This window comes from Athene cunicularia (assembly GCF_003259725.1).
Source record: "Athene cunicularia isolate RWA chromosome 11 unlocalized genomic scaffold, athCun1 chr11_part1, whole genome shotgun sequence".
Classification (NCBI taxonomy): domain Eukaryota; kingdom Metazoa; phylum Chordata; class Aves; order Strigiformes; family Strigidae; genus Athene; species Athene cunicularia.
Window position 1 is genome coordinate 12,114,972 of NW_020799113.1, and position 23,878 is coordinate 12,138,849.

General features: G+C 35.7%; 1 protein-coding gene across 1 annotated transcript in view; it reads left to right on the forward strand.

Moving 5' to 3' along the window:
- LONP2 (lon peptidase 2, peroxisomal) overlaps positions 1-23,878 on the forward strand; it is a 70,878-nt gene that overhangs the window by 21,923 nt on the left and 25,077 nt on the right. Inside the window, exons 4-13 of the mRNA XM_026856956.1 lie at positions 829-1,063; positions 1,861-1,992; positions 3,257-3,379; positions 4,239-4,402; positions 5,070-5,164; positions 7,218-7,476; positions 15,342-15,483; positions 21,697-21,847; positions 22,375-22,501; positions 23,555-23,685. Of these exons, the coding sequence (XP_026712757.1) occupies positions 829-1,063; positions 1,861-1,992; positions 3,257-3,379; positions 4,239-4,402; positions 5,070-5,164; positions 7,218-7,476; positions 15,342-15,483; positions 21,697-21,847; positions 22,375-22,501; positions 23,555-23,685 (1,559 nt within the window). The remainder of the gene's footprint in view (positions 1-828; positions 1,064-1,860; positions 1,993-3,256; positions 3,380-4,238; positions 4,403-5,069; positions 5,165-7,217; positions 7,477-15,341; positions 15,484-21,696; positions 21,848-22,374; positions 22,502-23,554; positions 23,686-23,878) is intronic.

Below are 23,878 nucleotides of genomic sequence, written 5' to 3' on the forward strand. Positions count from 1 at the left end.
CGGCGGCGGGGACGAGTCTTTTCGGCGCCGCCGCCCCGCGGGAAGCTTCTCCCTTCGGAGAAACTTGTTTCGCTGCAGCGGGCCAGCCGCCGGTGGGGGGGCGCGTGGGGGAGGACGGACGACTGTCCGACTGACGGCTGGAGGAAAAGCGTGAAAGAGGGACGCCGAGGTGGGAGAAGACAATACGACCAAAAAACGCGGGGCAGGAGCGTTAAGGCTGTGCCGGTTGTTAACCGCAGCGTTTTTTACCTGATAAGCAGCATGAATAGTGACCTAGCTTACATAAAAAGAAAAGGAATCGTGTTTCTGTGGGATAAAGCATGAGTAAAACTAACGTGCTGTAACCCGTACTCTCAGAACTCATCACATCGGTGGACTTAGTAACCTTTTGCAAGAAAGTAACTTCTGTTTCAGATCTGCTTAAACAGATACGTGTGGTCTAAGAGGGTTGTTTGGAATGAGGCCGACATTGTCACTGAAGAACTGTAAATGACAAACTCTCAATTTTCCAGCGTGTACAGTTTAAGCAGAAATGTCAGTGTTCCTGTCCACAGCAAGATCCAGTCAACTATTTATGAAAAAATTACATATGTTTCTAAATGGGATGACTGTATTATATTATCTTAGATTTTCAGTTAGCTCATTCATTTTCAAGTTTTAAGGTTTGGGTTTGTAATCAGTGTTACAAGGGAAGCTGTACAAATTTGATTGCCATCTATGACCCAGAAGGTTCTTGCAGCCTGTAACTCAATTGCTTCTTGACTAGATGCACACAAAACGTTTTGTGGAAGGTGATAAATAATACAAAGTTTTGATCTTTTTTTTTAGGATTGGCACTGCTGCCTTGGCAGTTCAGGTCGTCGGTAGCAACTGGCCCAAGCCACGTTACACGTTGCTGGTTACAGGCCTCTGCCGCTTCCAGATCCTGCAGTTGCTGAAAGAGAAACCGTATCCTGTTGCTGAAGTTGAACAGTTAGATCGACTTGAGCAGTTTACTAATCAGCATAAATCTGAGGAAGAACTTGGAGAGTTGTCAGAACAATTCTACAAGTATGCAGTGCAGGTAAATTGTTTTAATTCTATGTGTCATGTATTGATGTATTTATATGTGTATTGGGGGATTTTTGTTTGTTTTCTTCCTGTCTGCCCTTCTCTTTCAATGGTTCTTATATTTTTCAGTGATTAGTAGAGTTTCAGTACTTCTACTACAAAATAGGTATTTTTGTTTTAGTTTAAGGTATCTGTGTTGAGTTGCAGGGTGTTACACAGCTTATTGCAGGATATGCAACTTACTGTGTATGTTAGTACTATGATAAGTTGGTATTATTTTGTATATAGCAATACTATAAATACACTCTAGTAAAAGGAATACTTTTGATTTTTTTTCCAGAATTATATATGTATAAAAATATATACAATGGATTGCTTTTTTTAAAAAAAAAATTTAAAAGGAAAAAGCCTCTCTGGAGCCTTGATTATAAACAGATGTCCCCAGGTATTATGAATCTGAGTTTAAAGAGTGTATAGAAAAGGAGTCATTGTAGTGTTAAGGTTAACTGGGAAAGTTTTTAATCAGGGTGTGTGTGGGAAATAAGAGATGTGGGCATTGTAAAAAGTGCTGCACACAGTGATGATTTTTTTGAACTTCCCTGGAGAAGCAGAAAGACCAGAGTCTTGATTGCTCCATGGTGAGTTAGTGACTCTTCTGTGAACTTTTTTTTTTATTTATTTCAGTAGCTTTTTGGCAAAGTACCTAGACATGTTTCATACTGAAAGATGCAATCCCTTTTAGGTCAGATACTGAAGTAATTTAAAAAGAAGCATAGTAACTGAATATTGTTAATTGTGTGTTCCTTACAGTTGGTTGAGATGCTGGATATGTCTGTTCCTGCAGTCGCAAAGCTGAGACGCCTTTTGGACAATCTGCCTAGAGAAGCTTTGCCAGATATACTGACTTCCATCATCCGTACATCCAACCAAGAGAAACTTCAGGTATTACATTCTTAAACTTTTTTGAGGGGAATTAGGTGTTTGCTGGGTTTTTTATGGTTAATCACTGTTAGATAATTTTGAATTGTGCCAGAAGGTATTTGTGTTGCAACTGATCATGAGTACTTGTAAATGTTTTTGTGCTGTTTAAAGTGCTTATATATCTATATGTCAGAACTCCCAATTGGTAAATTAATCTAGTTAGCATTTGAATCCATAATAAATACAATGTGGACTTACCCATCCCATGGTAAAGATGATAAATCTTAAAATTGTGTTTAAATCTTCCTTACTTATCACAGTTGACAGATCATTATACATTTCTTAACACCGACAACTTCAGAATCTTTTTTTTAAAACTTTTAAAAAACATATTGAAGTGTGGGTTTTTTTAAATGCTGAGACAGTGATTAAATTTACATCATATGTCAAAATAATTTTATGTGGAAATGGTGCTTATGGCTTGATGCTTACTAGTCTGATTTCTGTATTTTCTTGCTGTGTTCGGAAGTTTTGTTGTTCCTTTTGTTGCTGCCAGTGCTGCACTTTCAACCTTGAGTTGAAAGCATGTTAGGTTCTTTCAAAGCACAGCAAATAGAAATGAAGGTGTGTACTGTAGTTGAGTATCCTGCTGGTGTAAGGTACATTAGTCATTACATTTACCATGTCTTTTTTTGGTTACTGTTTTATTAGAAGTGCTAAAGAAAGGAGCAGCCAGTGGAAGCTGTGGAAATACAGAAGAGCCAAATTATACCCATTTCCACATATCAATTCCATTTTCATGTTTAATGAAGTAGAGTATAAAATTTGAAAAAGGCAAACAAAATAAACAGAAAACCCCAAACCAAACCAAAAAAACCTTACGGCATAAGGTGTGGTTTTTTTTCTGAGTTAACCAAGGAGATCATGCAGTAACTCTCTTGGAGGAGGAGGACTAGCTCTTTTCTGAGGCTCAGTAATTGAAAAATAGAATGCTGATACATGTTTGCCACAGAAAATGCAATTGAAAAAATTAAGACTCTTTAAGAACAGGCAGGATGAGACTTTTTTTCTATTTTGGAGTGTTTCGTAGTTTTGCATCCAGACACTTGAGGCTAGATTTTGTGTGCTGTATTCTTGTTGGCTTTTCTTGCTACCTTTTTTCCCCAAACCATGTATTCTATAACTCTGGTCAAAAGACAATAGCAGTACCCTCTGTGTTTCCCTCCCTCAAACTGATGATCCAGCAGCATGAGCTTGTTGGCTACTTATAACTCCTTGCTCTTAGATTTTAGATGCTGTTCGGCTGGAAGAACGGTTCAAGGTGACTATACCATTGCTTGTTAGACAGATTGAAGGCCTGAAGCTGCTTCAGAAAACAAGAAAGCCCAAACAGGATGATGATAAAAGGGTATGGAGCTTTAAATGTGGGATACTTAAGCATCCTAAATAAGTATGAGTATAAAGGTGCACTTTTAAACAGCCTAATGGATGTGCATGATTTTAATCTGTGCAGTTGTAATCTATAGCCATACCATAATGTTTCATGGTCAGTGTGGAGCTGCAGAGAACTGACAACTTTGACTGTTTAGATACCTAAAATATTCTTTTAAAACTGCCTAGGCTTTTTCTTTTTTTCTCTTTTTTAATCTGAGCACTTTCTGACATTGAATAAATGCTCAGGTTCCTTTAAAGAGTCATCTGATGCCCAGTTTACTTCTGTGGTATGCACATACTGAGTTTTGGCCTATGCAGTGAAAGGTGTACCTTTTACTAATGGTATTGCAGATGGATGATACAGCTTTTGAAATGCAGGTAAAGAATGTGTGCTGTAAAACATGGCTTGCTAAACTAGAGCAGCTTAGAATTCTGCTGCATCTAACTATGTTTACACAGTTTAGGAAATAGGAAGTAGTTGAGAAATGAAAAAAAGTTAAGAGAGAAAACTTAGCCATTTTGTAAAGATTAGGCTTATTCTGCTTAATGTGATAGGCTGCAGTGCCCCAAAAATCACAAATAATTTCAGTTTTGTTCTTGTCTTCTGTTGTCTGCTAGTTTAGGATAGCTGATAAATGCACTTAAGAAATACTGTAACTTTAGAAAGTAGTACAAGTAACACTTTGAAGTTATTTATTGGATTAAAATCTTCTGAATTTATCTATGAAGGAGGGTCTCCCAGGACCTTGCATGTTTTTGTCGTTTCCATTCAAAGCAAAAGTACACACCTTATTTAAAAAACAAAACCTGATACTATTCTCTGGCTTTCATAGGTTGTAGCTATTCGTCCTAATAGAAGAATCAGTCACATTCCAAGCACTACAGAAGATGAAGAGGAAGAAGAAGATCATGATGATGTTGTCATGCTGGAAAAAAAGATTAGAACATCCAGTATGTCAGAACAAGCTCTTAAAGTTTGCCTTAAGGAAATAAAGAGGTAGGAGACTTTCAAATGGTGATTTCTTTTCTTATTTTATTTTTTAAAACAAATCTTGCATTAACCTTTTCTTATGTGATGATGTTTGTGTTGTGTTTTAGAAATAATTTTTTAAAATACAGTAGAGTGCTAGTTTTTGCTTATAAGTTTCATCAGTTCATCTTTTTGGAACATCAGTGGTGAATACAAAGAAATACAGTCTTCTAGATAAAGGTTTATACATTAATAAGGCATTAAACTGTATATAAACTCTATAAAAAAGAAAAGTAAATAGCACCACAGTTGTTAATAATTAGTGAATAAACTGACCCAGTTATTGAATCTTTTTTCCTCTGTTTTTCTTTGGAGAGGATAACTGCTATCCATGGTGATAGGATGGTTAAAAACCTCTTTTGTGAGGATGCATATATAGTGGTGCATGCATTGTGTATGCACAGGGAACTGACTCTTTTTTTCAATTCTGTTTGTGTCCTGTATGTAATCTATTATTATGCAAAGACAATCTCCTAATTGATGGAGTAGTGACTTTTAGTATTATGGTTGTCAGAAAGTAAGAGGGTATGCTGATGAGCTCGAGTTTGCTAAATATCTATTTTGTGGTCCAGGGGAGCTTTACTTCACAGTTACTTCCTGGTTAGCCTTATGAATTCTACACATATATTTCCAGATTAAAGAAGATGCCTCAGTCGATGCCAGAATATGCATTGACAAGAAATTACTTGGAACTGATGGTAGAATTGCCATGGAACAAGAGTACAAAAGGTAAACCCTTCTGTTATTGTTGACTGTGTCTTGCACAGACATTTTAGGACAAGTAACCATCATGTAAACACCACATACTAGTTCTGTCTTGCAAATGTTTGTCTCATTGTCTGACCATAAAAATGTCATGAATGTGTTACTGAAATCTTACGGTATACCCATCTTAAAGTAAGATGTGTCTACTGAATAGCCTGTGTAGCTCTGTTGCACATCTTAAAATGTGAATTTAAAAAGTATTAGGAATATCTACACAGAAAAATGAAGATGTTATTACTTACAATCTGTGCTAGCATGTATCTAAAATAATGAAGAAAAGAGCATCTAATTACTTTTTATGTGTTAGACAAAAAAGTGTTTGTACATTTGTGTAGCATTAGTCTTCCTGAAGAAGGTTCTGATGTGACTTAAGTTTGATAAGGAACACAAGGATGAAAAAGCACAATTGTGATTAATTTTAAAAATTACAACTTCAGGTACAATAGAAAAACATGATTATCATGTCAGCTTTATACCACAGTTTTCAAAAGTTGTGAGTAGAGTAATAATATGGAAACGGTTTGCAAAAATGGAGTGAGGAAAGGGTAGAAAATGAAACATGACTTTTCCTACTGACCAATACAAGTAGATTAAGTGGGCAGAATGACTCTCCAGAAGGCATACTGCTGGAGAAAAGGATTACAATTACTTCTAGCAGCTACTGAAGAATGAGGCTTTTGGATGGCTTTTACAACAATCTGATTTTAAAAAGAAATTTAACATAACCACACCAGCAGAAACATCTGTCCATCTTTTGCCTTCTTGGTATGTGTGGTGATGAATTTTGACTGTTTTGAACTAGAGCCTTTTCTATTTACAAATCTTCTTGTAAGTATTTTCTTTAATCATTAAATTGTGAATAGATCTGCCTACACATCTTTGCAAAGAATTCAAAGAATCCCAAAATGAGTAAAGTGTTTGTTGACACTCATGTCCATGCAGAGTGTTTTTTTGGTGAAAGTTGCTCTTTTAATGTTTTAAAATTATGCCACGTCACATGTAGTTTGAAGTTTTTACTTTAAGTTGCAAAGTTTGTATTCACATTCATGTGATTGATGCTATGGACATCATAGCTACAGTAAATAAAAGTATACCTGAATACAGAAATAGATAATCCAATAGAAAATTGTGATTGTTAGTGAATTTTTTGTTCAGTGGTTCATTACAAAAATTTAAATGGTTGATGATGAGATTTAATCACAATTGTAGGTATGTATGAAAATTTAATCACAGCTGTAGGTATGTGAAGTATGCATACTTACCAGTATGAGGGATCTGCACCTGGAAAGTATAGAATTTGAAGGGTGAGTGTGTGCAAGGTTGATAGACTTCATTGCTTCCTGCCTACACTTATGTTGTACAGCTAAGGAGAAGACAGCTGCTTTGTGCCAGAAATTCCTGCTCTGTGTAAAGCATTAATTAATGTGCATCTGTGAGGCCTGACCATTTATCTCAAATGATGGCAATTGCAAAAAAACAATTCTTTCAGTCCTACTATCCCATGGATATGTTTTGCAGTGCCAAAACACTTCAAGTGTCGCACAGCGAGTAAAGCCTGCCCTGCAAGAATTTACTCTGTTTGTGACATAGTTACAGACTCTTCTCTTAAGTAGATGAAGAAGACATAGGGATTAATTTGGCTTTTAAGAAGACTTTACAGGATCATACTTATTTCTGTGAAAAAACACATGCTGAAAAATTTTGTTATCGTTGAATCACTGTTCTAGAATAGACACTAAACTCACTTGAACCAGATTTCAATATGTGACACAGTGAAAAGGTGGGGGTTTTAGATTTCATTATCGGCACTATGATCTGTCTAGCTTATGTCTAATTTCCTTATTAAAGGAGAATTATAATACCTTTATTTTTCGGAAAACTTTGTTGGAAATATGAGTGTGTGTCAGAGCGATTGCATTGATGAACGTATTTGAGAATGCATTTGTTTGTATAATGAATTATTTCAATTTTTAATAGTAAATATGCTGATACCTTTTCTGTTGTCAATGATTGGTAGATCGCCTTGAAATTCGTGCAGCTCGAATTCTGTTGGATAATGATCATTATGCTATGGAGAAGTTGAAGAAGAGAGTTTTGGAGTACTTAGCTGTCCGACAGCTTAAAAACAACCTCAAGGGACCCATTCTTTGTTTTGTGGGGCCCCCAGGAGTTGGTAAAACTAGTGTTGGAAGATCAATTGCAAAGACTTTGGGTCGAGAATTCCACAGAATTGCTTTAGGAGGAGTTTGTGATCAGTCTGATATTCGAGGCCACAGGTAACTACTTCTTCCTTTCCCAATTGCATTTTTTTTTGTTTTTTACAGAATGTATTATTTTCATTGTTTAGCTAATACAGAGAAATTTTGCTTATTTCAAACAATGAAATTTCAATCAATTTCATTGATTTTTCTTGGTATACAATGTTATTATTCTAGAGAGAATTTTAGTAATGGGAATGGATATTTAATGTTGATACAGCCTTTATTCTTTCCTTCTGCTGCTGCCCTTTATTGTCATGGAGGAGAATGGAATTTAATCTTCAGTCATTTTGGCACTTTGAAAGAAAAATTCAGTGGAAAGTCTAATGCAAACTTAAATGTTGGCTCTGATTTGTCTACTTCTTAAGAGGGATGTCGAGATTTAGTTATACAAAATAGCCTATGAATATCAGTGTATTACTTTGTAACCACATTTGTTGCTAAAACAGGAGGAGAAACTGGTACTTAAAAGTTGTTGGAGGTTAGCAACTCAGTTACTTAGTATCTTGAAATTGTTAGTGTACTGTTTTCCCATTTCAAAAGGAAGTTTATACAAGGATGCCAAAACTGGAAGGTTTCAAAGGGGGTTTTTTAGGACTTTTTTTTTTTTTTGACATTACATCTCTTTATGTATCTTTCTGTTAGTTCTTTAAACCCGTTGTTTATATTCATCCTTTCCCCATTCCTTGCAACTGGAAGCTTAATGTAGATAAGTAGCAACCGAAAAATCATTGTAGCATTTTAGGTTCCATTAAACATATTTTATGCTTATAGCATGCAGTGTAGGAAGTTTGGAATAATGAATTTGTCAGTGTTCTGAAAATCTGTAAAACCATGTGGGTTGTTTGTTTGTTTTAAAGTCATGTTACAGAATTAAATTTCTTCTTACAACAGTAGGTAAATTATGTGAATTAAAGCTATCAGTTATTTCTTTGATGCCAGGTAGGAGTTAATTTTGCCCAGTTGCTATGCTGCTACTTTCAATCATCAGAACACACCGTTGTTTTCTGTTCAACTCCAGGTTATTTTGTAATTTCATTTTCAAGGCATAAAAAGGACCTTGGTATTCTTCCCTATTCACTTCCCTATGTAATTTTAATGAAAATTTTAAAGAAATGCCCTAATAAAAGTTTATTTTGTGGTATCAAACTTCAGATTTCTGACTATGTAAGCGAGTTGCATGTGTGAATACATTAGAGTGGTGAAAGCTCACAGTCCCAGCTGGAAGGAATGTGGGAGACTCACTAGGAAGTCTTGTGCTGAACATATGCATAAACTTCTAGGAATCTGGAATATAATGGGTTTCTAGGAATTGAGAGTATAATATGCTACTAATCACTTCTTAGACCAGAACATGAGAGATGACAAAGCAACAAACGGCGATTTTGTGCTTGTTGACAACTTGAAAATTCAGAGTTGTTTCATAAACCTTTAGTTCAGCACCCTCGATAAAATGAGCAACATGCATTTATTACTGTGTGCATTCTTCTGTGGCAGATTTGCAGTTTTGTTTCCCAGGCTGTTTGACATATATAGTTTGAGGCTTGAAAAAATCATCTGTAAGTTTTTCTTAGTGTAGGTTTGGTCAACATACCCAGCAGCCACTGGAGACTTCTGGATACATTTGTTTTAATGCATTTCTTTTTACTGCATAAGAGCACTCTGTCCATGTATGTGATTTGTAAACCTTTGTAATAGCTGGCCTTTTTACCCATTTGCTTACACACTAATGAAAAAAAGAAGCAAAACTCTGTCCTCCTTCACTATGTATTATTCTTGTAGTTCATAAATTATGTTGTTAATCACTGTTTAATAAGTAAGAATTCCGATCTTTCAGATTACTTATGGTATGGATCCCCAAACCAATTTAAAATGTAATTCAACAACATGTTGCTATTCGATCTGAAACCACTAGAGGCCGTTGAATACTCAGCATTATCACAAGTAACTTTTCCAGGGCAGAGCAGGGCTGAAGCCTTTGTAACAGTGAAATCATATCTGTGAAATTGATGTTCTGAATAGAAGTAAAACTGTCATCAACTCTTATTCAGTTGCCAGTAATTCCTTGATGCTTTTTGTTTTGGTTTGTTTGGCTTTCTATCTTGTGTTTAGACCTAATAAAGACGGCTAGAGTCATGTGATAATGAGGCTTTGAAAAACTTTTAAAATCAGGTGTTTGTGCCTTTCAATGTAGTATTTTTAGGGCATTATTAAATTATTAATGCATGTTAAAAGCTAACCGTTATAAATTTAATGTTAAAAATGTACTTGGAAGTTAGCTGATGGAACATATTTGATACGAGTTTATTTTTCATCAGCAAAGGAAAATACTATCTAGAATTAGCAAGAGTGTCATGTGGTTACTTTTCAACAAACATAGTTTAAAAAAAAATAGTTTTAGAGGAGGAGTCCCTTGTAACTGACTCCTTTTGCAAGTTTTTTGTAGGTAAGATCAAAATCATCTGTTGCATACAGATTTTTTTGTAATTCTGCTGCTTTGTTTTTCCTGCTTTTCTGCTTTTCAGAATAAGGTTTAATTAAATTAAAACTACTGCTTTTCTGTAGACCTCTCTCTAATGTCTCTTTTGCATTAATAAATCCTTCAAGTTATTTCTAGTCAAGTGAATTAATATTGTGCATGTGGTGGCAATCACAGAGAGGAGTTACAGAGGTGGTCTAAAAGTGGAGGAGACATAGGCTGCTGTTCTCTTGAGTTTTACTCTTAAGTAGGCTGATTTTCTAATACTACATGTCAGGAGCCATTCTTTTTCTCTGAAAAGCTCCTTATTAGGCTTTAAGGCTTAAGTTAAGGATTCCATTAACATTGCAGAATAATGGTACTCCATGTACCTACTAATGTACTAAACATTTTAAAAAATGTACTAAATATACTAGAACATTAAAAAAGAAACTCGTTCAGTTTCACTTGCAAGCAAATATTGCCTGAAATAGCATTCATTTTGGCCATTTGCTCTGTTGTGACAGATGCAGACTGATAGATTCAGCAAGCAGAACAAAATATATTAGATGGCAGCAGGGTGCGGAGTGGTGTTGCAGTAGGTGTGCTGTTCCATGCGATGTGTAACTAGGGCAATCAGAAACACCCCGTTTTTGCCATTTCAGTCTGGATCATGTGCCTGCAGCTGTGGTTTGTGAATTCTTTTTTGATTGGGCAAAGAGTAGCAACTACTGTTCTGCATTCCCAAAGTGAAATCATCATCTTGGTACAAAAACAGAACTGCTTTATCAGACATCCTCCAGCTGCTGTTTGCATTTACCACTCATCTATACCATATGTTGAAGTTTGTTGGTTTACATTTATTGTTAACTTGTATTAAAAAAATTATTTTTTTTAAACCCAAACCACCCTGAAGGATGACTTAGAATTTTTTTTCCAGGAAGCTCACTGCATTTAAGATCTCCTCAGTACTGGTATTTTGTTTATACAGGAAGTATATGATCTTTTCTGTGATATGTATATGTGGTTTTCTATTTTTAAAAAGGAAAGATGTAATTGCGCCATTTATTTATAGTGGTGCTGGTGAGATCACTGTGAAGCTCTTTTTTTGTCTCTCTCACCTCTTTGTGAAGCACTCTTTCTTATAATTACCATTTCCAGTTTCTAGAAGTTTGGATAGTTTACTTCGGGCTTAGGCCTGTGCTGAGGACTTGTTCTGGTGCATCTGTGTGAGAAAAGGTGTGATTCCTCACCAGTACAGCTATGCTAGTGGGAGTTGATAGCACAGGCCTTGTTGCACTAGAAAAAAACAACCTTCAAACAATTTCACTTGTGAAAGGAATAGTTTTGTTATACAGGTACAAAGTATAGATGCATTTGTAAAGCACTTGAGTAGACGCAACCTTTGTCCATGCAAAAAGGTATGTGACCTTGTGTGGCTAAGTTCAGAAATTGTTTGGTGGCATTAACTTTGTCTTTTCTTACCTCTGCGGTTTGAAAACCACTATGGTTAAAAACATTTTAAACCTTTTTGTCTTTAAAACAGTGTTGAGACAGTGAGTCATGTTTTTATCAATAATACTAGTACTGCTTTAAAGGTTGTGTTTCCTACACATTCCAGTTTACATTGGGAGGGCTGACAAGGTTAGATTTCCAAGCTGTCTGTCTTGCATTTTCTAGGATACATAGCTCCTAATGACATGTTGTACAACTCCAGTGGTTTTTTTTAAAGGTACCTTTTCACTGATTTAAAAATAAATAAAAAGATTACTCAATTACTGACCTCCTATGGCATGAGCTCTTAAGGCTTTTCTTTTAATCGTTACTACACAAGTGAGAAAACCAGGAAACTACCTGTACTTTCTGTTTTGAATGGAAAGCAGCTGACTCTCTAGGTTTAATGCACAAAGAGAAACAGTGCATCAAAAAATGAGCAAAGCCACATTATATCACCAAAAATGCTAATGTAGAACATTATTTTTCCTCCTTTGAACCCTAGCTAAAATAATGAAAATAAAGAATGAGCACATTCAGTGGCTGCTGTTAATAAACAGCAGTATTGTTTCACAAGTTACAAGGCAAAGGTTAATGTCCAAACAGATAAATGGCCATATCAGCTTGTAATTTCAATATATTCTAGTGGGTTTATATGTAAATGTCTGCAGGGTCTGTCTCACTGAGGACTCTTGTGTTGAGATGTGTTCCATAATAACCATTTAAAATGAAAACAGGCTATCTGTATTTTCAAGGTAAAATACTACATTACTGTTCTCTGTCATCCTACATGTAACATTTGCATTAGCATTCTTCAGGTTGCCTTGGAGATCTTAAGTCTTTAATTAATAGTATAATAAAAGAGGTATTGGTCCATGTCTAATGAATTAAGATGTATCACAGATTTAGACTGTTACACATAGGAAGAATGTTTTGACACCTAGGTGTTTGTTATCCTAAAATTTATAGTCTGAGTTTCTCTTTCGTGATACCTGAACACATGTAAATAAAATTAAGCATGCTTTTATTTGAGATTTAGTACACCAATTAAACATTTATATCAGTTAGTTGTTTAGATTTACCATGTCTAGAAGTGATTGGAAATACAAATGAGAAGGCAGTATGGGAGAAGAAGAGCAAGAATAGGCAATTTTCAGGTAGTGAAAGGAAGAGCAGAATGTTTCTAGCCACTGTGTGCTTTTCTCATCTGTTAACCCTAATTTGGTGGAGACGAAGTGTTTTGCAGAACTGCTCCATATTTCTAATCAATAATTCCTTTAATTTTGACTTTTGAGTTTTTTGAATAAATCTTGGGTTGTAGAGGGAACCATTTCATCTTTTTTGGAACATTGGATCCATTTCAGTTGGATTATGGTTTCTTAAATAGAATAGTTTTTTATATGGTAGCTCATGACCCAAGGCTTACTTTGGACAGGGTGCATAAATAAAAAAAAAAAAAAAAGATTTTCTGTCACTGTCAGAATGTTTTGTTATTGCTTGCTTTAGAAGCCACTTAATTTTTATAGTCTTAAAATTGTATTTCTACAAGGTATTGATCTCACTTGACTTATCGTAAGTTGTCTTGAGTATATTTGTTTCTTTTTCCTTTTCCTTCACCACAAATTTTGATATGTTGTGCTTCAGCCTACCTAGTGTACGGCTGATTTATTTTAAAATGTTAAGAGACTTGATTGTGTACAGGGATGTCACTGAAAGACGTTGTGTCTGTAAGAATCTTCCACAAATATGTCATTAAATAGCCAAATCTACTTGAATGTAAACTGACTGTGACTTCAAGTCTATTTTCAGGGGTGGGGGTGGGGTGGGGGGAAGTATTTCAGTCTATTAATAAAAACGGCTTTTCTGTATGTCAAGAAGGAAAAAATCAATTCCTGATTGGTTTCTTTTTTTTAAAGTGTTTCTATTTGGAAAAACTCCAGAAAAGTTTTTAAAGATGGTGTGTGTGTGTGCATAGGTATAAAACAGATTATTTATAAAACCTTTTGGTACGTAACATTTATTATCCTTTGACTTGTGTTGTTGCAATTGAATGGTGCAGGGAGAGAAAGAGCGATTATTCACAGTGCTTTCCCTTGACTAGAGAAACCCAGTTTACCTTCATTTAGTTTATAAACCAAAGCTGTTTCTTAAAACTAGATGAAACAGCTCAAAATATTATAGAATTTAAAATAATCAGATAAAACTTTGTGTATGTAAAACCACAAACACACATTTGAAAAGTGTAATGTCTCTAAGCATGTAGTTGAGATTAATGTACCAAGCAAGAAGCAAGAATGTTTAATGTTTACCTAATTATCCCATTACTGGTATAAAAAAATATTAAAAACAGTTAGGCTGCATTGTCTCTGAAGCATATAAAATTCTTTACTAGTAAGCACCTTTTGTTAAAAAACAAAACAACACCAAACCCACCACCACCAAATAACCAAATAAACAAAACCCAAAATCACAAACAAAAATATAACAACAAAAAACCTCAAAGAAACCCCCAAATTGATACAACGATTAATTCGGTTGCACTGGTGAATGATTCACTTCTGTGAACTTCAGTTGTGCTTCAGTCTTGTAATTTTCTGATTGCATTTTATAAAAGCTTGTCATTCTTTTGGCAAGGTTGACTGTGTGCAGATGGAGAATGAAGTGGCATGCTAGTATAATAGCTCCCCCATGCAGATTCTTGATCTGTAATAAATGTTACAGAGTGCGATCCTCAGTGTGGAGAGGAATCCGCTCACTTGCTGCAGAGTAAGACTACACAAAAGCAGTGAGGTGATAAACTATAGCATGCTGGCTGCTCCAGTCTTTGGCAGCTGCCTGTGAAGGTGATAATAGGCATACTGAAATTCTTTTGTGTTTCTGGCTATTTTAGATTATCTTAAAAACTTTTATTTCTGCTCCAATCTAGAATTAAATACAGTAACTGCACTTTGTTCCCTTAGTGGTTAAATGTTACATGGAGCTAACGCCATTGCTGTGTGGTTTGAGTTCTTTGTTTTTTTTTTTTTTACATTTAAAGTCTTCTCTAGTATCTTTTGAAATTACTCCCATGGTATTTCTGGTTTTGTCTTTCTAAATGTCATCCTGTTTATTTTGGACTGCATTAAGGCAAAGCATGCCCGTTCTTCGTATCTGCTTTGCGAGGGTCATGAGATAGGTACTATAATTCAGCACTTTATGTATCTCCTGTTGAGTGACCAGCATTTCATATTCTTAATAGTATTTTGTTTAGTTATGGCACAAGCAGAAAAGGCCGTGATAAACGTAGCAAACAGGATATATACCCATGTAAAGTGTAGCTGCTCTGTGCGTTGTGAAAAAAAGTTTTACTATTTTTTTTTTTTTTTTGTTCCACTGCACTCTTCTAGTTTTTTATTTCATGTTGAAATGACATAGTAAATACCATTATTTTTTGTGAGTATGAACTGAAGCATTCTATATATACAGGGGCCATCGACGGTTCAGCATATTTGGATTTTTGCCCTAAATTGTAACATGCTGTGTGAACTCTGTTGTGATGATAAAAATCCAGTATCATCATTATTAAAATGTTAGTATTAATGAGGTTCCTAAATCTGCTTCTGCTTGTTTGTACAGTACAAGGATTCTTGTACTGAATCATGTAAAATGTCTGCAAGCCATAAAGTTTGAATATACTTTAATCCATTTGTTTATCTTTCCAGACCAACTAGTGCACCATGGAACTGGAATTTTCATCTGCTGATATAATTGCTTATATTGGTTCAGATGTATATTCCATGTTTTAATCCACTAGTTCCAAAAGGTTTTGAAAAACAGCAAGAATTGTTACAATTCTGCTCTTTCTTATGTTTTTCGTTGAGTTTATTTTTTATGTTGCTACCTGTTACATGCATCTGGCCCCTCTTTCCCCATATACATTTATTTTTCACAGGCGCACCTATGTTGGCAGTATGCCTGGCAGAATTATCAATGGACTGAAGACTGTTGGGGTTAACAATCCAGTATTCCTGTTAGATGAGGTTGATAAACTGGGGAAGAGCTTGCAGGGGGATCCTGCAGCAGCCTTGCTTGAGGTAAGGTGTTAAATTATTTTGTTTGCAATCAGAAAGAATTAAAGTATCGGACTCAGAAAGGAAGATTCACTGGACGAAAGATAGATTACAGTGTCAGCATTTTTATTCAAATAGCAGCTACTGTGTTTTGACACTCCTTGGATTTCTGTCAATTACTTGTGCAAAATGCAAATGCTGTTACATAGTATGCTAAGATAGCTTTAATCTCAGTGGTCTGTACTTAAACGCAAGGATGTACTTTATATGCAGTGTTTTGTATATTTTAAGGACTGTTTGGGTCTTAAACCCTACTTATTTGGAGGACTTGAAGACATTGATTTGTAATGACCAAATGCTGTTAGCTATTAGAATGAACTGTAGAGCAGCCAGACAGTAGCTGGACTTTCTAATTTTTCCCTTTCTTTCTTGGAACAATTTCAGTATATTTTTGAAGCTTTTAATGGTATGAGTTTATACTGGAGCTAAGTATTTTACCTAGCATGTAATATGGACTACTTACATATTCCTTTAGCAGTGTTTCTTTAATTAGTGTTGTAATTAACTTTCTAAACTTAACCTTTTCATTTAAGTCACAGACCCCCATTCCTTGACTGATAATGATGTAGTAAGTGTTTGCTTTCCATGAGAGTCAGCTATTAAGTGTGTTTTTTCTGAAATTCTGGGACTCAGACCAAGATATAAATGAATCTAATTTTGAAGAACATGGTGTAGTTATTTTATCACTAAGAGTTTAGAGGTGTTAAAGCAGACTTGCTTAAAGACACAAGTAAAATCTAGGAGCTAAAAATAAGGACTTTGAATGAGATACTGTAGGAATATTTTGTAAATCCATCAATTGTTGAGATGTTATTAAATAGATTAGTAGTTGGGATTTCAGGAGGCTAAAACTTCAGTGATTATGAAGAAGATGAATTGAGACCTAGGCCTTGCAGGCTTCATGTATCAGAGGAGTCTGTAGCAGAGATCAGTAATGAGTTGCTAGAACCTTCTTTCTGCTGTCTTTTTCCCTGGAGTATGATACATGAAGATATACTAGTACAATACCTGCTTCCACTGACTTGCATGTTCAATGGTTTTATGCTAGCAGTTTGCTGGAGAGAGGAAGGAGCATCTCCTCGGGTGTGGAGAAGAGACATAGTGCACGTTAGTTCAGAAAGCTGTGTACATCTTCCTGTGCTAGCAGAGATGATGAGGAAAGGAGGGAATGAGGAAGGTAATAGCACAGCAAGGCTGGGCTAGGCTGAAGCGCTTGAGGCTGTCCAGAGCAGATGTAGCAATACTGCACTTAATGGTTTTGGTATTGCGCACATTTAAAATTAACTTATCCTGCTGTATTTTTACACTGTCTACCTCTCTGGCTGTAGGGGCCTACCATCCTATCACTGTTTCAGCTGGACTGCTTCTGTGACTGTTCTTTACTTGTTTCAGTCAAAAGGAGTTGGGTTAGTGAGAGATATTTATCCAGATTTTTTGAGCTAGCATAGCTTGCTTCACTGAAATGATTTAGGGCATAATCCTAGAAGTGTCATGTGGTAACTTCTGTAGCTGGGCGGTTGTAGGTGGGAATGAAAGTGGTTCTGGTAATATTTGCCTACAGTCATTCCAATGACTCTTTTTGACTGACAGTGTTTAATAGTGATTTGAATATGAAAAATGTGACTTAAATTAAGGTGTCATGAGCTCATCTGTATGCTGTATGACTTTCTGCAAATGAAATGTCAATTAACATTCTACAAATGTCATTATTTTCTTCCTGCTAGATAGTGTAAAATTACTGTTTTGACAAGGCCAACTAGTTCTTTGAAAATCAGCATATGAACAGGCTATGGTTTGAGAGCTCTGTTTTGATCTTTGCATGTTAACATGAACTAGTAATAATTTAAATGTGCTAGAAAATACATGACTTCACTTTTTTAAAAGCTAAAAATGACAGTTATGGTCCTTTACCTGTGTATTTCTCAAGTGTGTAGCTCACATTTCTAGGGTACATGAAAAGCCTCTAAATGCAAGGAAGCAAGCAGAGGAGTGTAACATACTCAAATGAATTTTCTTTGTACTTTTCACTTCCAGAATTTTATTTACGCTTTGCTGTTAAGGGTAATGAGCTCTGTTTCTGAGTTTGCTCATATTTCTTCTGTCACTTCTCCTTTAGATATGGAACTAAACTGGCTTAAATCTAGTCAATGTGTGGATAAAAAAAATAACTGAAAATCAAATTTTGCTAGCTAGCTGACTGTAGGCAGTCAAACTCAGTAATGATTTAGCATTTCTTGGAAAGATAATAACTTTTTTTGGAAGTATTCCAATCATTACTCCAGTTCTATACATTAATATTGCTAATTTTATTCAAGCTTTGCTGTTTTTTATTTTTCATTCCCTGTCTTACAGTAAAGAATTAGCATTTCTGTTCTTCTTCGATCATGTCAAATGTATGAGGGCAAATGAAATGAATTTATTTTTTAATTATTTGTGTTTGAATTTTTGATACTTTGTTTCTGCTTTGGGATCTTTTGGTTTTCCCTATTTTAAAACCACATTCTCAGTGATAATCAGCTTGGCTTCTGCCATGGATTATTCTAGCTGAGGCTCCTCAGGTTAGCTTCCAACTGTCTGCTTGGGCTGCAGTCTTTATGTAAGTCATTGCTAATTGACCATTAGTTGCATCTGGAGAAGTAATTGCTCTATTAACCACGTCTGGGCTGCTCCCATGTGAGATCTGTATATCCTTCTACTGCTGTCTAAACATCCTGAAGCAGGTGCTTTACCTCTTCTAATGGAGAACTCATGCCTGGATATAACAGCTTAATTTTCATCTGCTTTTTGTGGTTTACATTGTTGGAAAGTCCATCTGGAATGAGCAAAGGTGGCTATTATATAGGAGAACAAACGACAGTAAGCGGTCACCTAACTGGCACGTTTGTTTTTCAGACTGCTGCTTCTTGTTTGGCAAGTGCCATCATTATAAAAGGCACATGCTTTTCTCCTTAATGTGTAGGTGTTTTAATTTCTCACTGACTGTCTACAATAGGATGTATTCAAGAAGAAAATCGCCATACCCTGTAAGCTTGGATGCAAAGCTTGATAATTGCCGGATATGTGTTCAGTTCTAGTGCTTCTGCAGAGTTGTTGCTTAAGCAAAACAGAACGTCTTCTTATTTCCAGTTACTGTTCATTAACAAGGGAATGTTTTAGTCTAAATTTAGATGACCTCTGTTTAAAACAGAAGAAAACAGAAATGGATCCAAGTGCCTGATAGTTTGTATGCAGGGAAATGAGACCAGGAGCATAGCCAGGCAATTAAATGTTCATGGAACTTATTCTGGATTTTGTGGTCATAAAAATCTGGTACAGAGAAACCTTTGTGTGCCAGTGAACTGTTGGCCATAAATTAACCAAGATGTTTTGTTCACTGAATGTTCTTTTTGTACTTAATACTTTTGTATTAGTTGAATATCTCTGAAAACTTTTGAACTTGAACTTTAGCATAGATGCCTAGCTGAAGAACAGTTCTATTTGCTTTGGAAAATCTGGTTTAAGTGCATAAGTGTGATATTGTTTCATGTCTTATTCTAAGAAATAGTTACCATGACAAAGAATTATTAGTCCAGAGCAAGTCTAGTCCTTGGAGAAAATCTCAGATAATCCACGTTTTTAGATTTCATCCAAATTGGTTTTGACTACAGTTTACTTCACCTTTATTGGATAGTATTTTTTGTGCATGAGTACAATATTTTGTATATATTTGTAGATAATATAATCACCAGCTTAGGAGGATTCATGAGGATTTCTAGTTGCAGACTAGAAGGAGAAAGAGAAATAACACAGATAAATGTTATAAAACCCAAATTTGGTCTGTCAGAATACACTGTTTTTCAGCATCTTTGCAAGTAGTTGCAAATGCTTCAGCTCATACAGTGGAATTTTGTGGAAACACTGTGTTATCAGTGTAAAAAAAAAAAGAAAAAGAAAAAAGAAAGGGTAAATTGAATTAGGATTTGCTGTTTAAATCAGTTTTGAAAAATTTGCAAGAGTATACTTTGAATGGGAGAATAATATTTTGTATAGATCTACTTTCTTTGAAGATAGTTTGTAGATGCTGTGCTTGGATATGCTGCCTATTGTTGTGTCTCTACATGTCAGGGCTAGATTGTAGGACTAGTTGAGGTAAGAGACAACTCTGACTGAATTATGCATCAGTGTACTTGGCTAGTCAGAATACCTCAAGGCCTTTGCCTTTATCGGTAAAGAAGAAAGTAAGTGATAGCAGCTGCCTGCTGAAGAGGGTAAGAAAAGAAGCTTTTGAATAGCTTATGGCCAATGAACAATAGCATTCACTGAGTTCCAACCTGAGTTTTAGAATTCAGGCATATGTTTCAGTATGTTTTAAGGGAAACGTGTAATTAATTGTAATTACAATGTGTAATATATTTTATTACAACTGCAATACATTTGCAAATATCAGTCTTAAATCTGTGCAGTACTTCGAAATAAAGTCAGAAAATGTTCTGATTTAAAAAAAGTTCTGCTGTGTTTCTGGCATAAGTATTTTACTAGCTTGTTGTGATCATAAAACATTTTTGTTTTAAAGATTTTTAACTTTTTAAAGACTGAACAGAAGAGTAATGAAAATTCAGAATTGTTTCTTTCATAACCAGCTAAGAACTGCTCAAACTCAGGTTTTTTAGAATTACCAACACTGTTCTTGGCTATAATTCAAGTTGCTAAGACAAGAGATGCATTCATTTGGGTATAGGCAGATAAATTATTTTGACAGCAGTGTGCTGTTTCTCAGGCGATGCATAGGTCCCATTATTTGTAACATGAGAATTATTCATGTCAGTGTAGCATTGATAATTCATCATTTGGGAAGGAAAAGTGTGGCAGTACTTCAAGGGGAGGTGGAATTAAGGTGGTTCATAGGTGGTGATATGGAAGCCAAGTGTAGATTGCTATATATGATGAACTTCCAATTTTCATCACTGTTAAAAAACCTACACGACAGCACCTTAGTATACTTGTGATCCACATATATAGAATATTTATCACCTAATGCAGAAAACCAGCTTATTCAAGTAATAGCTTAAATATATGCAGGTGTTGCATTAGCACACATAAATAATATTAAAAGCAATAGGAAGACAACACTGTTATTTAAGCTGTAGCTGTACTTGTGCAATAAAATTTTAAAGTTGGTTAGGCTGTGTGTTGTTATTCGTCAGTGCTGCTTTAATTTTGTCTCTTTTTATCACAAAATTTGGGAAAGAAAGAAAAATGCAAAGATTGTGTTAGGAAAGCCAGGGCTCACCTGGAGTCAAGACTTGCATGGGATATCATGGGCAAGAGAAGACCTGCTACTATTACATTAGTAGTAAAAGGCTAGACAAAGCTGAATGAGCCTCTTTAGCCTAGTAGAAAGCGACAGGACAAGAGGGAATGGCCTTAAGTTGCACCAGGGAAAGTTTAGACTAGATGTCAGGAAGCATTTCTTTCCAGAAGGGGTTGTTGGGCGTTGGAATGGGCTGCCCAGGGAGGTGGTGGAGTCCCCATCCCTGGAGGTGTTCAAGAGTCGGGTCGAGTTGGAGCCTAAGGATATGCTGTAGGTGGGAACTGTGCTAGGCGAACGGTTGGACTAGATGATCTCCAGGGTCCTTTCCAACCTAGATGATTCTGTGAGTGGGTCAGGTGATTTAGTGACAGTGGATAAGGCTGAGGTAATCTGTTCTTCCCTTTGGTCCTCACAGTGAGATCTCTCAGGGTGCTGTGCTTAGAGTAAGAAGAGCTACCAGCAGCAGATGAGGATTGTATTCGGGGATTACTTGAGAGAATTCTACTCATATGTCCATGGGACCACATGGGCTGCTTTTCCAAGGGTCCTGAGAGTCCTTAAAAGGCCGCTCGCTACCATCTGTGTAAGGTCATCGAGATAGCTTACAGGAGGTACCTGATGACTGGAGAAATGCTGCAGTCATCTTTAGTAAAGGGTAAAAAGAACTAACGGTTGAAACAACTTTTTTTTGCATGTGATGTGAAATGTAGTTACAGAGTAATTGGAGCGAGACAGGGTATTGAGGGTCAGGCTTCAGTAATGTTCAAACCATATTTTATGAATGCAAGTCAGATTTGACAGATCAAAATAGAATATAATAAAAATGTGCATATTTTATTTACTACTAACTGAGCAACTGCATCAATTTTGTGTTCATTCTTGTTAAGGTGTTGGATCCAGAACAAAATCACAGTTTCACTGATCACTACTTAAATGTAGCCTTTGATCTGTCCCAAGTCCTTTTTATAGCTACGGCCAACACTACAGCTACTATCCCACCTGCTCTGCTGGACAGAATGGAAATTATTCAAGTTCCAGGTAACACTACAGTGTTTTCATTAAAGTGGTATTGAAAGGTCTTAAACAATGTTGGGGTGTTTTTCCTGAAATGAAAAGCAGTTCCTTAAGGTAACTCCACCAGGAATCTAGACTGAATGGCCAAAATCATTAAAAGAGGCTAGCCAGGATGCCTCCATTATGGCCTCTGTCATGAGAATGAAATGTAGCATTGCACTTAGGCAAATTCAGTTCGAGGTATATGGAGATGCATTGATACATTCTGTAACAATATTTTGGCTGATTGATGTGCTTGTATTCTAACTGGCTGTTGGCCGATGCATCTGTTTAAGATTCCAATGAAGAAACGGATCGTTGAAACACTAAAATTCTATTCTTATTGTTCACATGAAGTTATGAATAACCACAAAGTATCATAGCAGCCTTTTAAATTATAGATGGGTTTTTTTGTTAAATTCAATCAGGTACAAATATAAATTATAAGAAAATTGATTATATTGTAGTGTATAAGCAAAAAGATTAGTAAACATATGCTTTTTCTTTTGAAGGATACACACAAGAAGAAAAAATTGAAATTGCACATAGACACTTGATTCCTAAACAGCTTGAACAACATGGCCTGACTCCACAGCAAATACAGATTCCACAGATAACCACTTTGGACATAATTACCAGGTAAATCTGTTATTCATTGCTTTAAGTTTAAGTAACATCTTTTTCTGGTAACTAGTAAATCATTTATAAGGTGATAACTCAAAATATTTCTTAAGATCTATTGTCCTGAATAGCTTCAGAAGTCCAGCATCGCCTTGCACTTTCTGAAGCTTTGTCTTGGCTGTGCTGTCTAAACGAAATCATCCTTCCTTCTCTAGCGAATTCCTTGCTCTGGCTCTCAGAGTGTGGCTCACAATCAGTTGTGTTGACACAACTGGCAATGCACTATCAACAAACAGAAACCCTTGAAGCTAGTATTGCTGTGTGAAGCCGTGGTCTTGGCAGCAGGCAACCTTTATTTTAAAGAATGAAGTTTTATTTCTGTTGCTTTCATAGAAAAAATGGAAATTACCATTTTATTTCTTGTGACTTGATGGGCCACATTTGTCTAAAAATTGGAATTAGGTTAAACAAATCAAAACGTATTCTTTAAATAGCTTGCATTAATTAGAACTACTTTTTTGTTGGATATGAGAGCAAAGATATTGATCAGAATATCTTTTGGATTTGAAACTAGCCCACTTCCTGTGGAAAAAGTGTATCAGTATTCAGTGAATGGATGTATTTTATGACCGGGAACAGAATTTTGGCATTTAGTGAATGTTCTTTTTAATTGATAGACTAAAAGAAAATATTCTGTTACAGTCAGTTCCTCAACTTTCAGTGAACTATATTTTGAGTTTTAAAATAGCTCTTCCTTTTAATTTTTATGCATCTGAGAAGAGCTTAGTGCTATTGGAGCATTGTTTAGTATTTCATTAAGGTTTGACAGCAGGTGTTAGTCACATCTTCTCGATCAGTAGTTCGTCTTCTTTACAATTTTATCAGCAAATCACAATGATTTTGATAAAAGCCCTTGACATTTTTTCCTATTTATTAGAGTAGCCCAAGGTCTCACTGCCTTTCCTGTCTCCTTTTATTTGAATGTATTTTTTTGAAAAGAAAGTGTTTACATTCAAAAGAAATCTCTCTTACAAAGAATATCTACCAGTAAAACAATTATCTCTACACTAGGTACACTAGAGAGGCGGGAGTCCGCTCTCTGGATCGGAAGCTGGGAGCTATTTGCAGAGCAGTGGCAGTGAAAGTGGCAGAAGGACAGCACAAAGAAACAAAGCCAGATCGTGCTGAAGTGGGTGAAGAAGGTGTGTATCTTGTGCATGTTTTATTAAAAAGGAAACTTCTAACGTAGTTACTGGGAAGTTGATTTATCAACCTTTTCTCCTTTTTGTTATGCTTCTTTAAGGGCTCTTGTTTTTAAAAGCTTTGAAAATAGAGTGGTATACTTATTATGCATAGTTCAAGTAGTGCTGAATTATGGCTTGGGACATAAGTAAT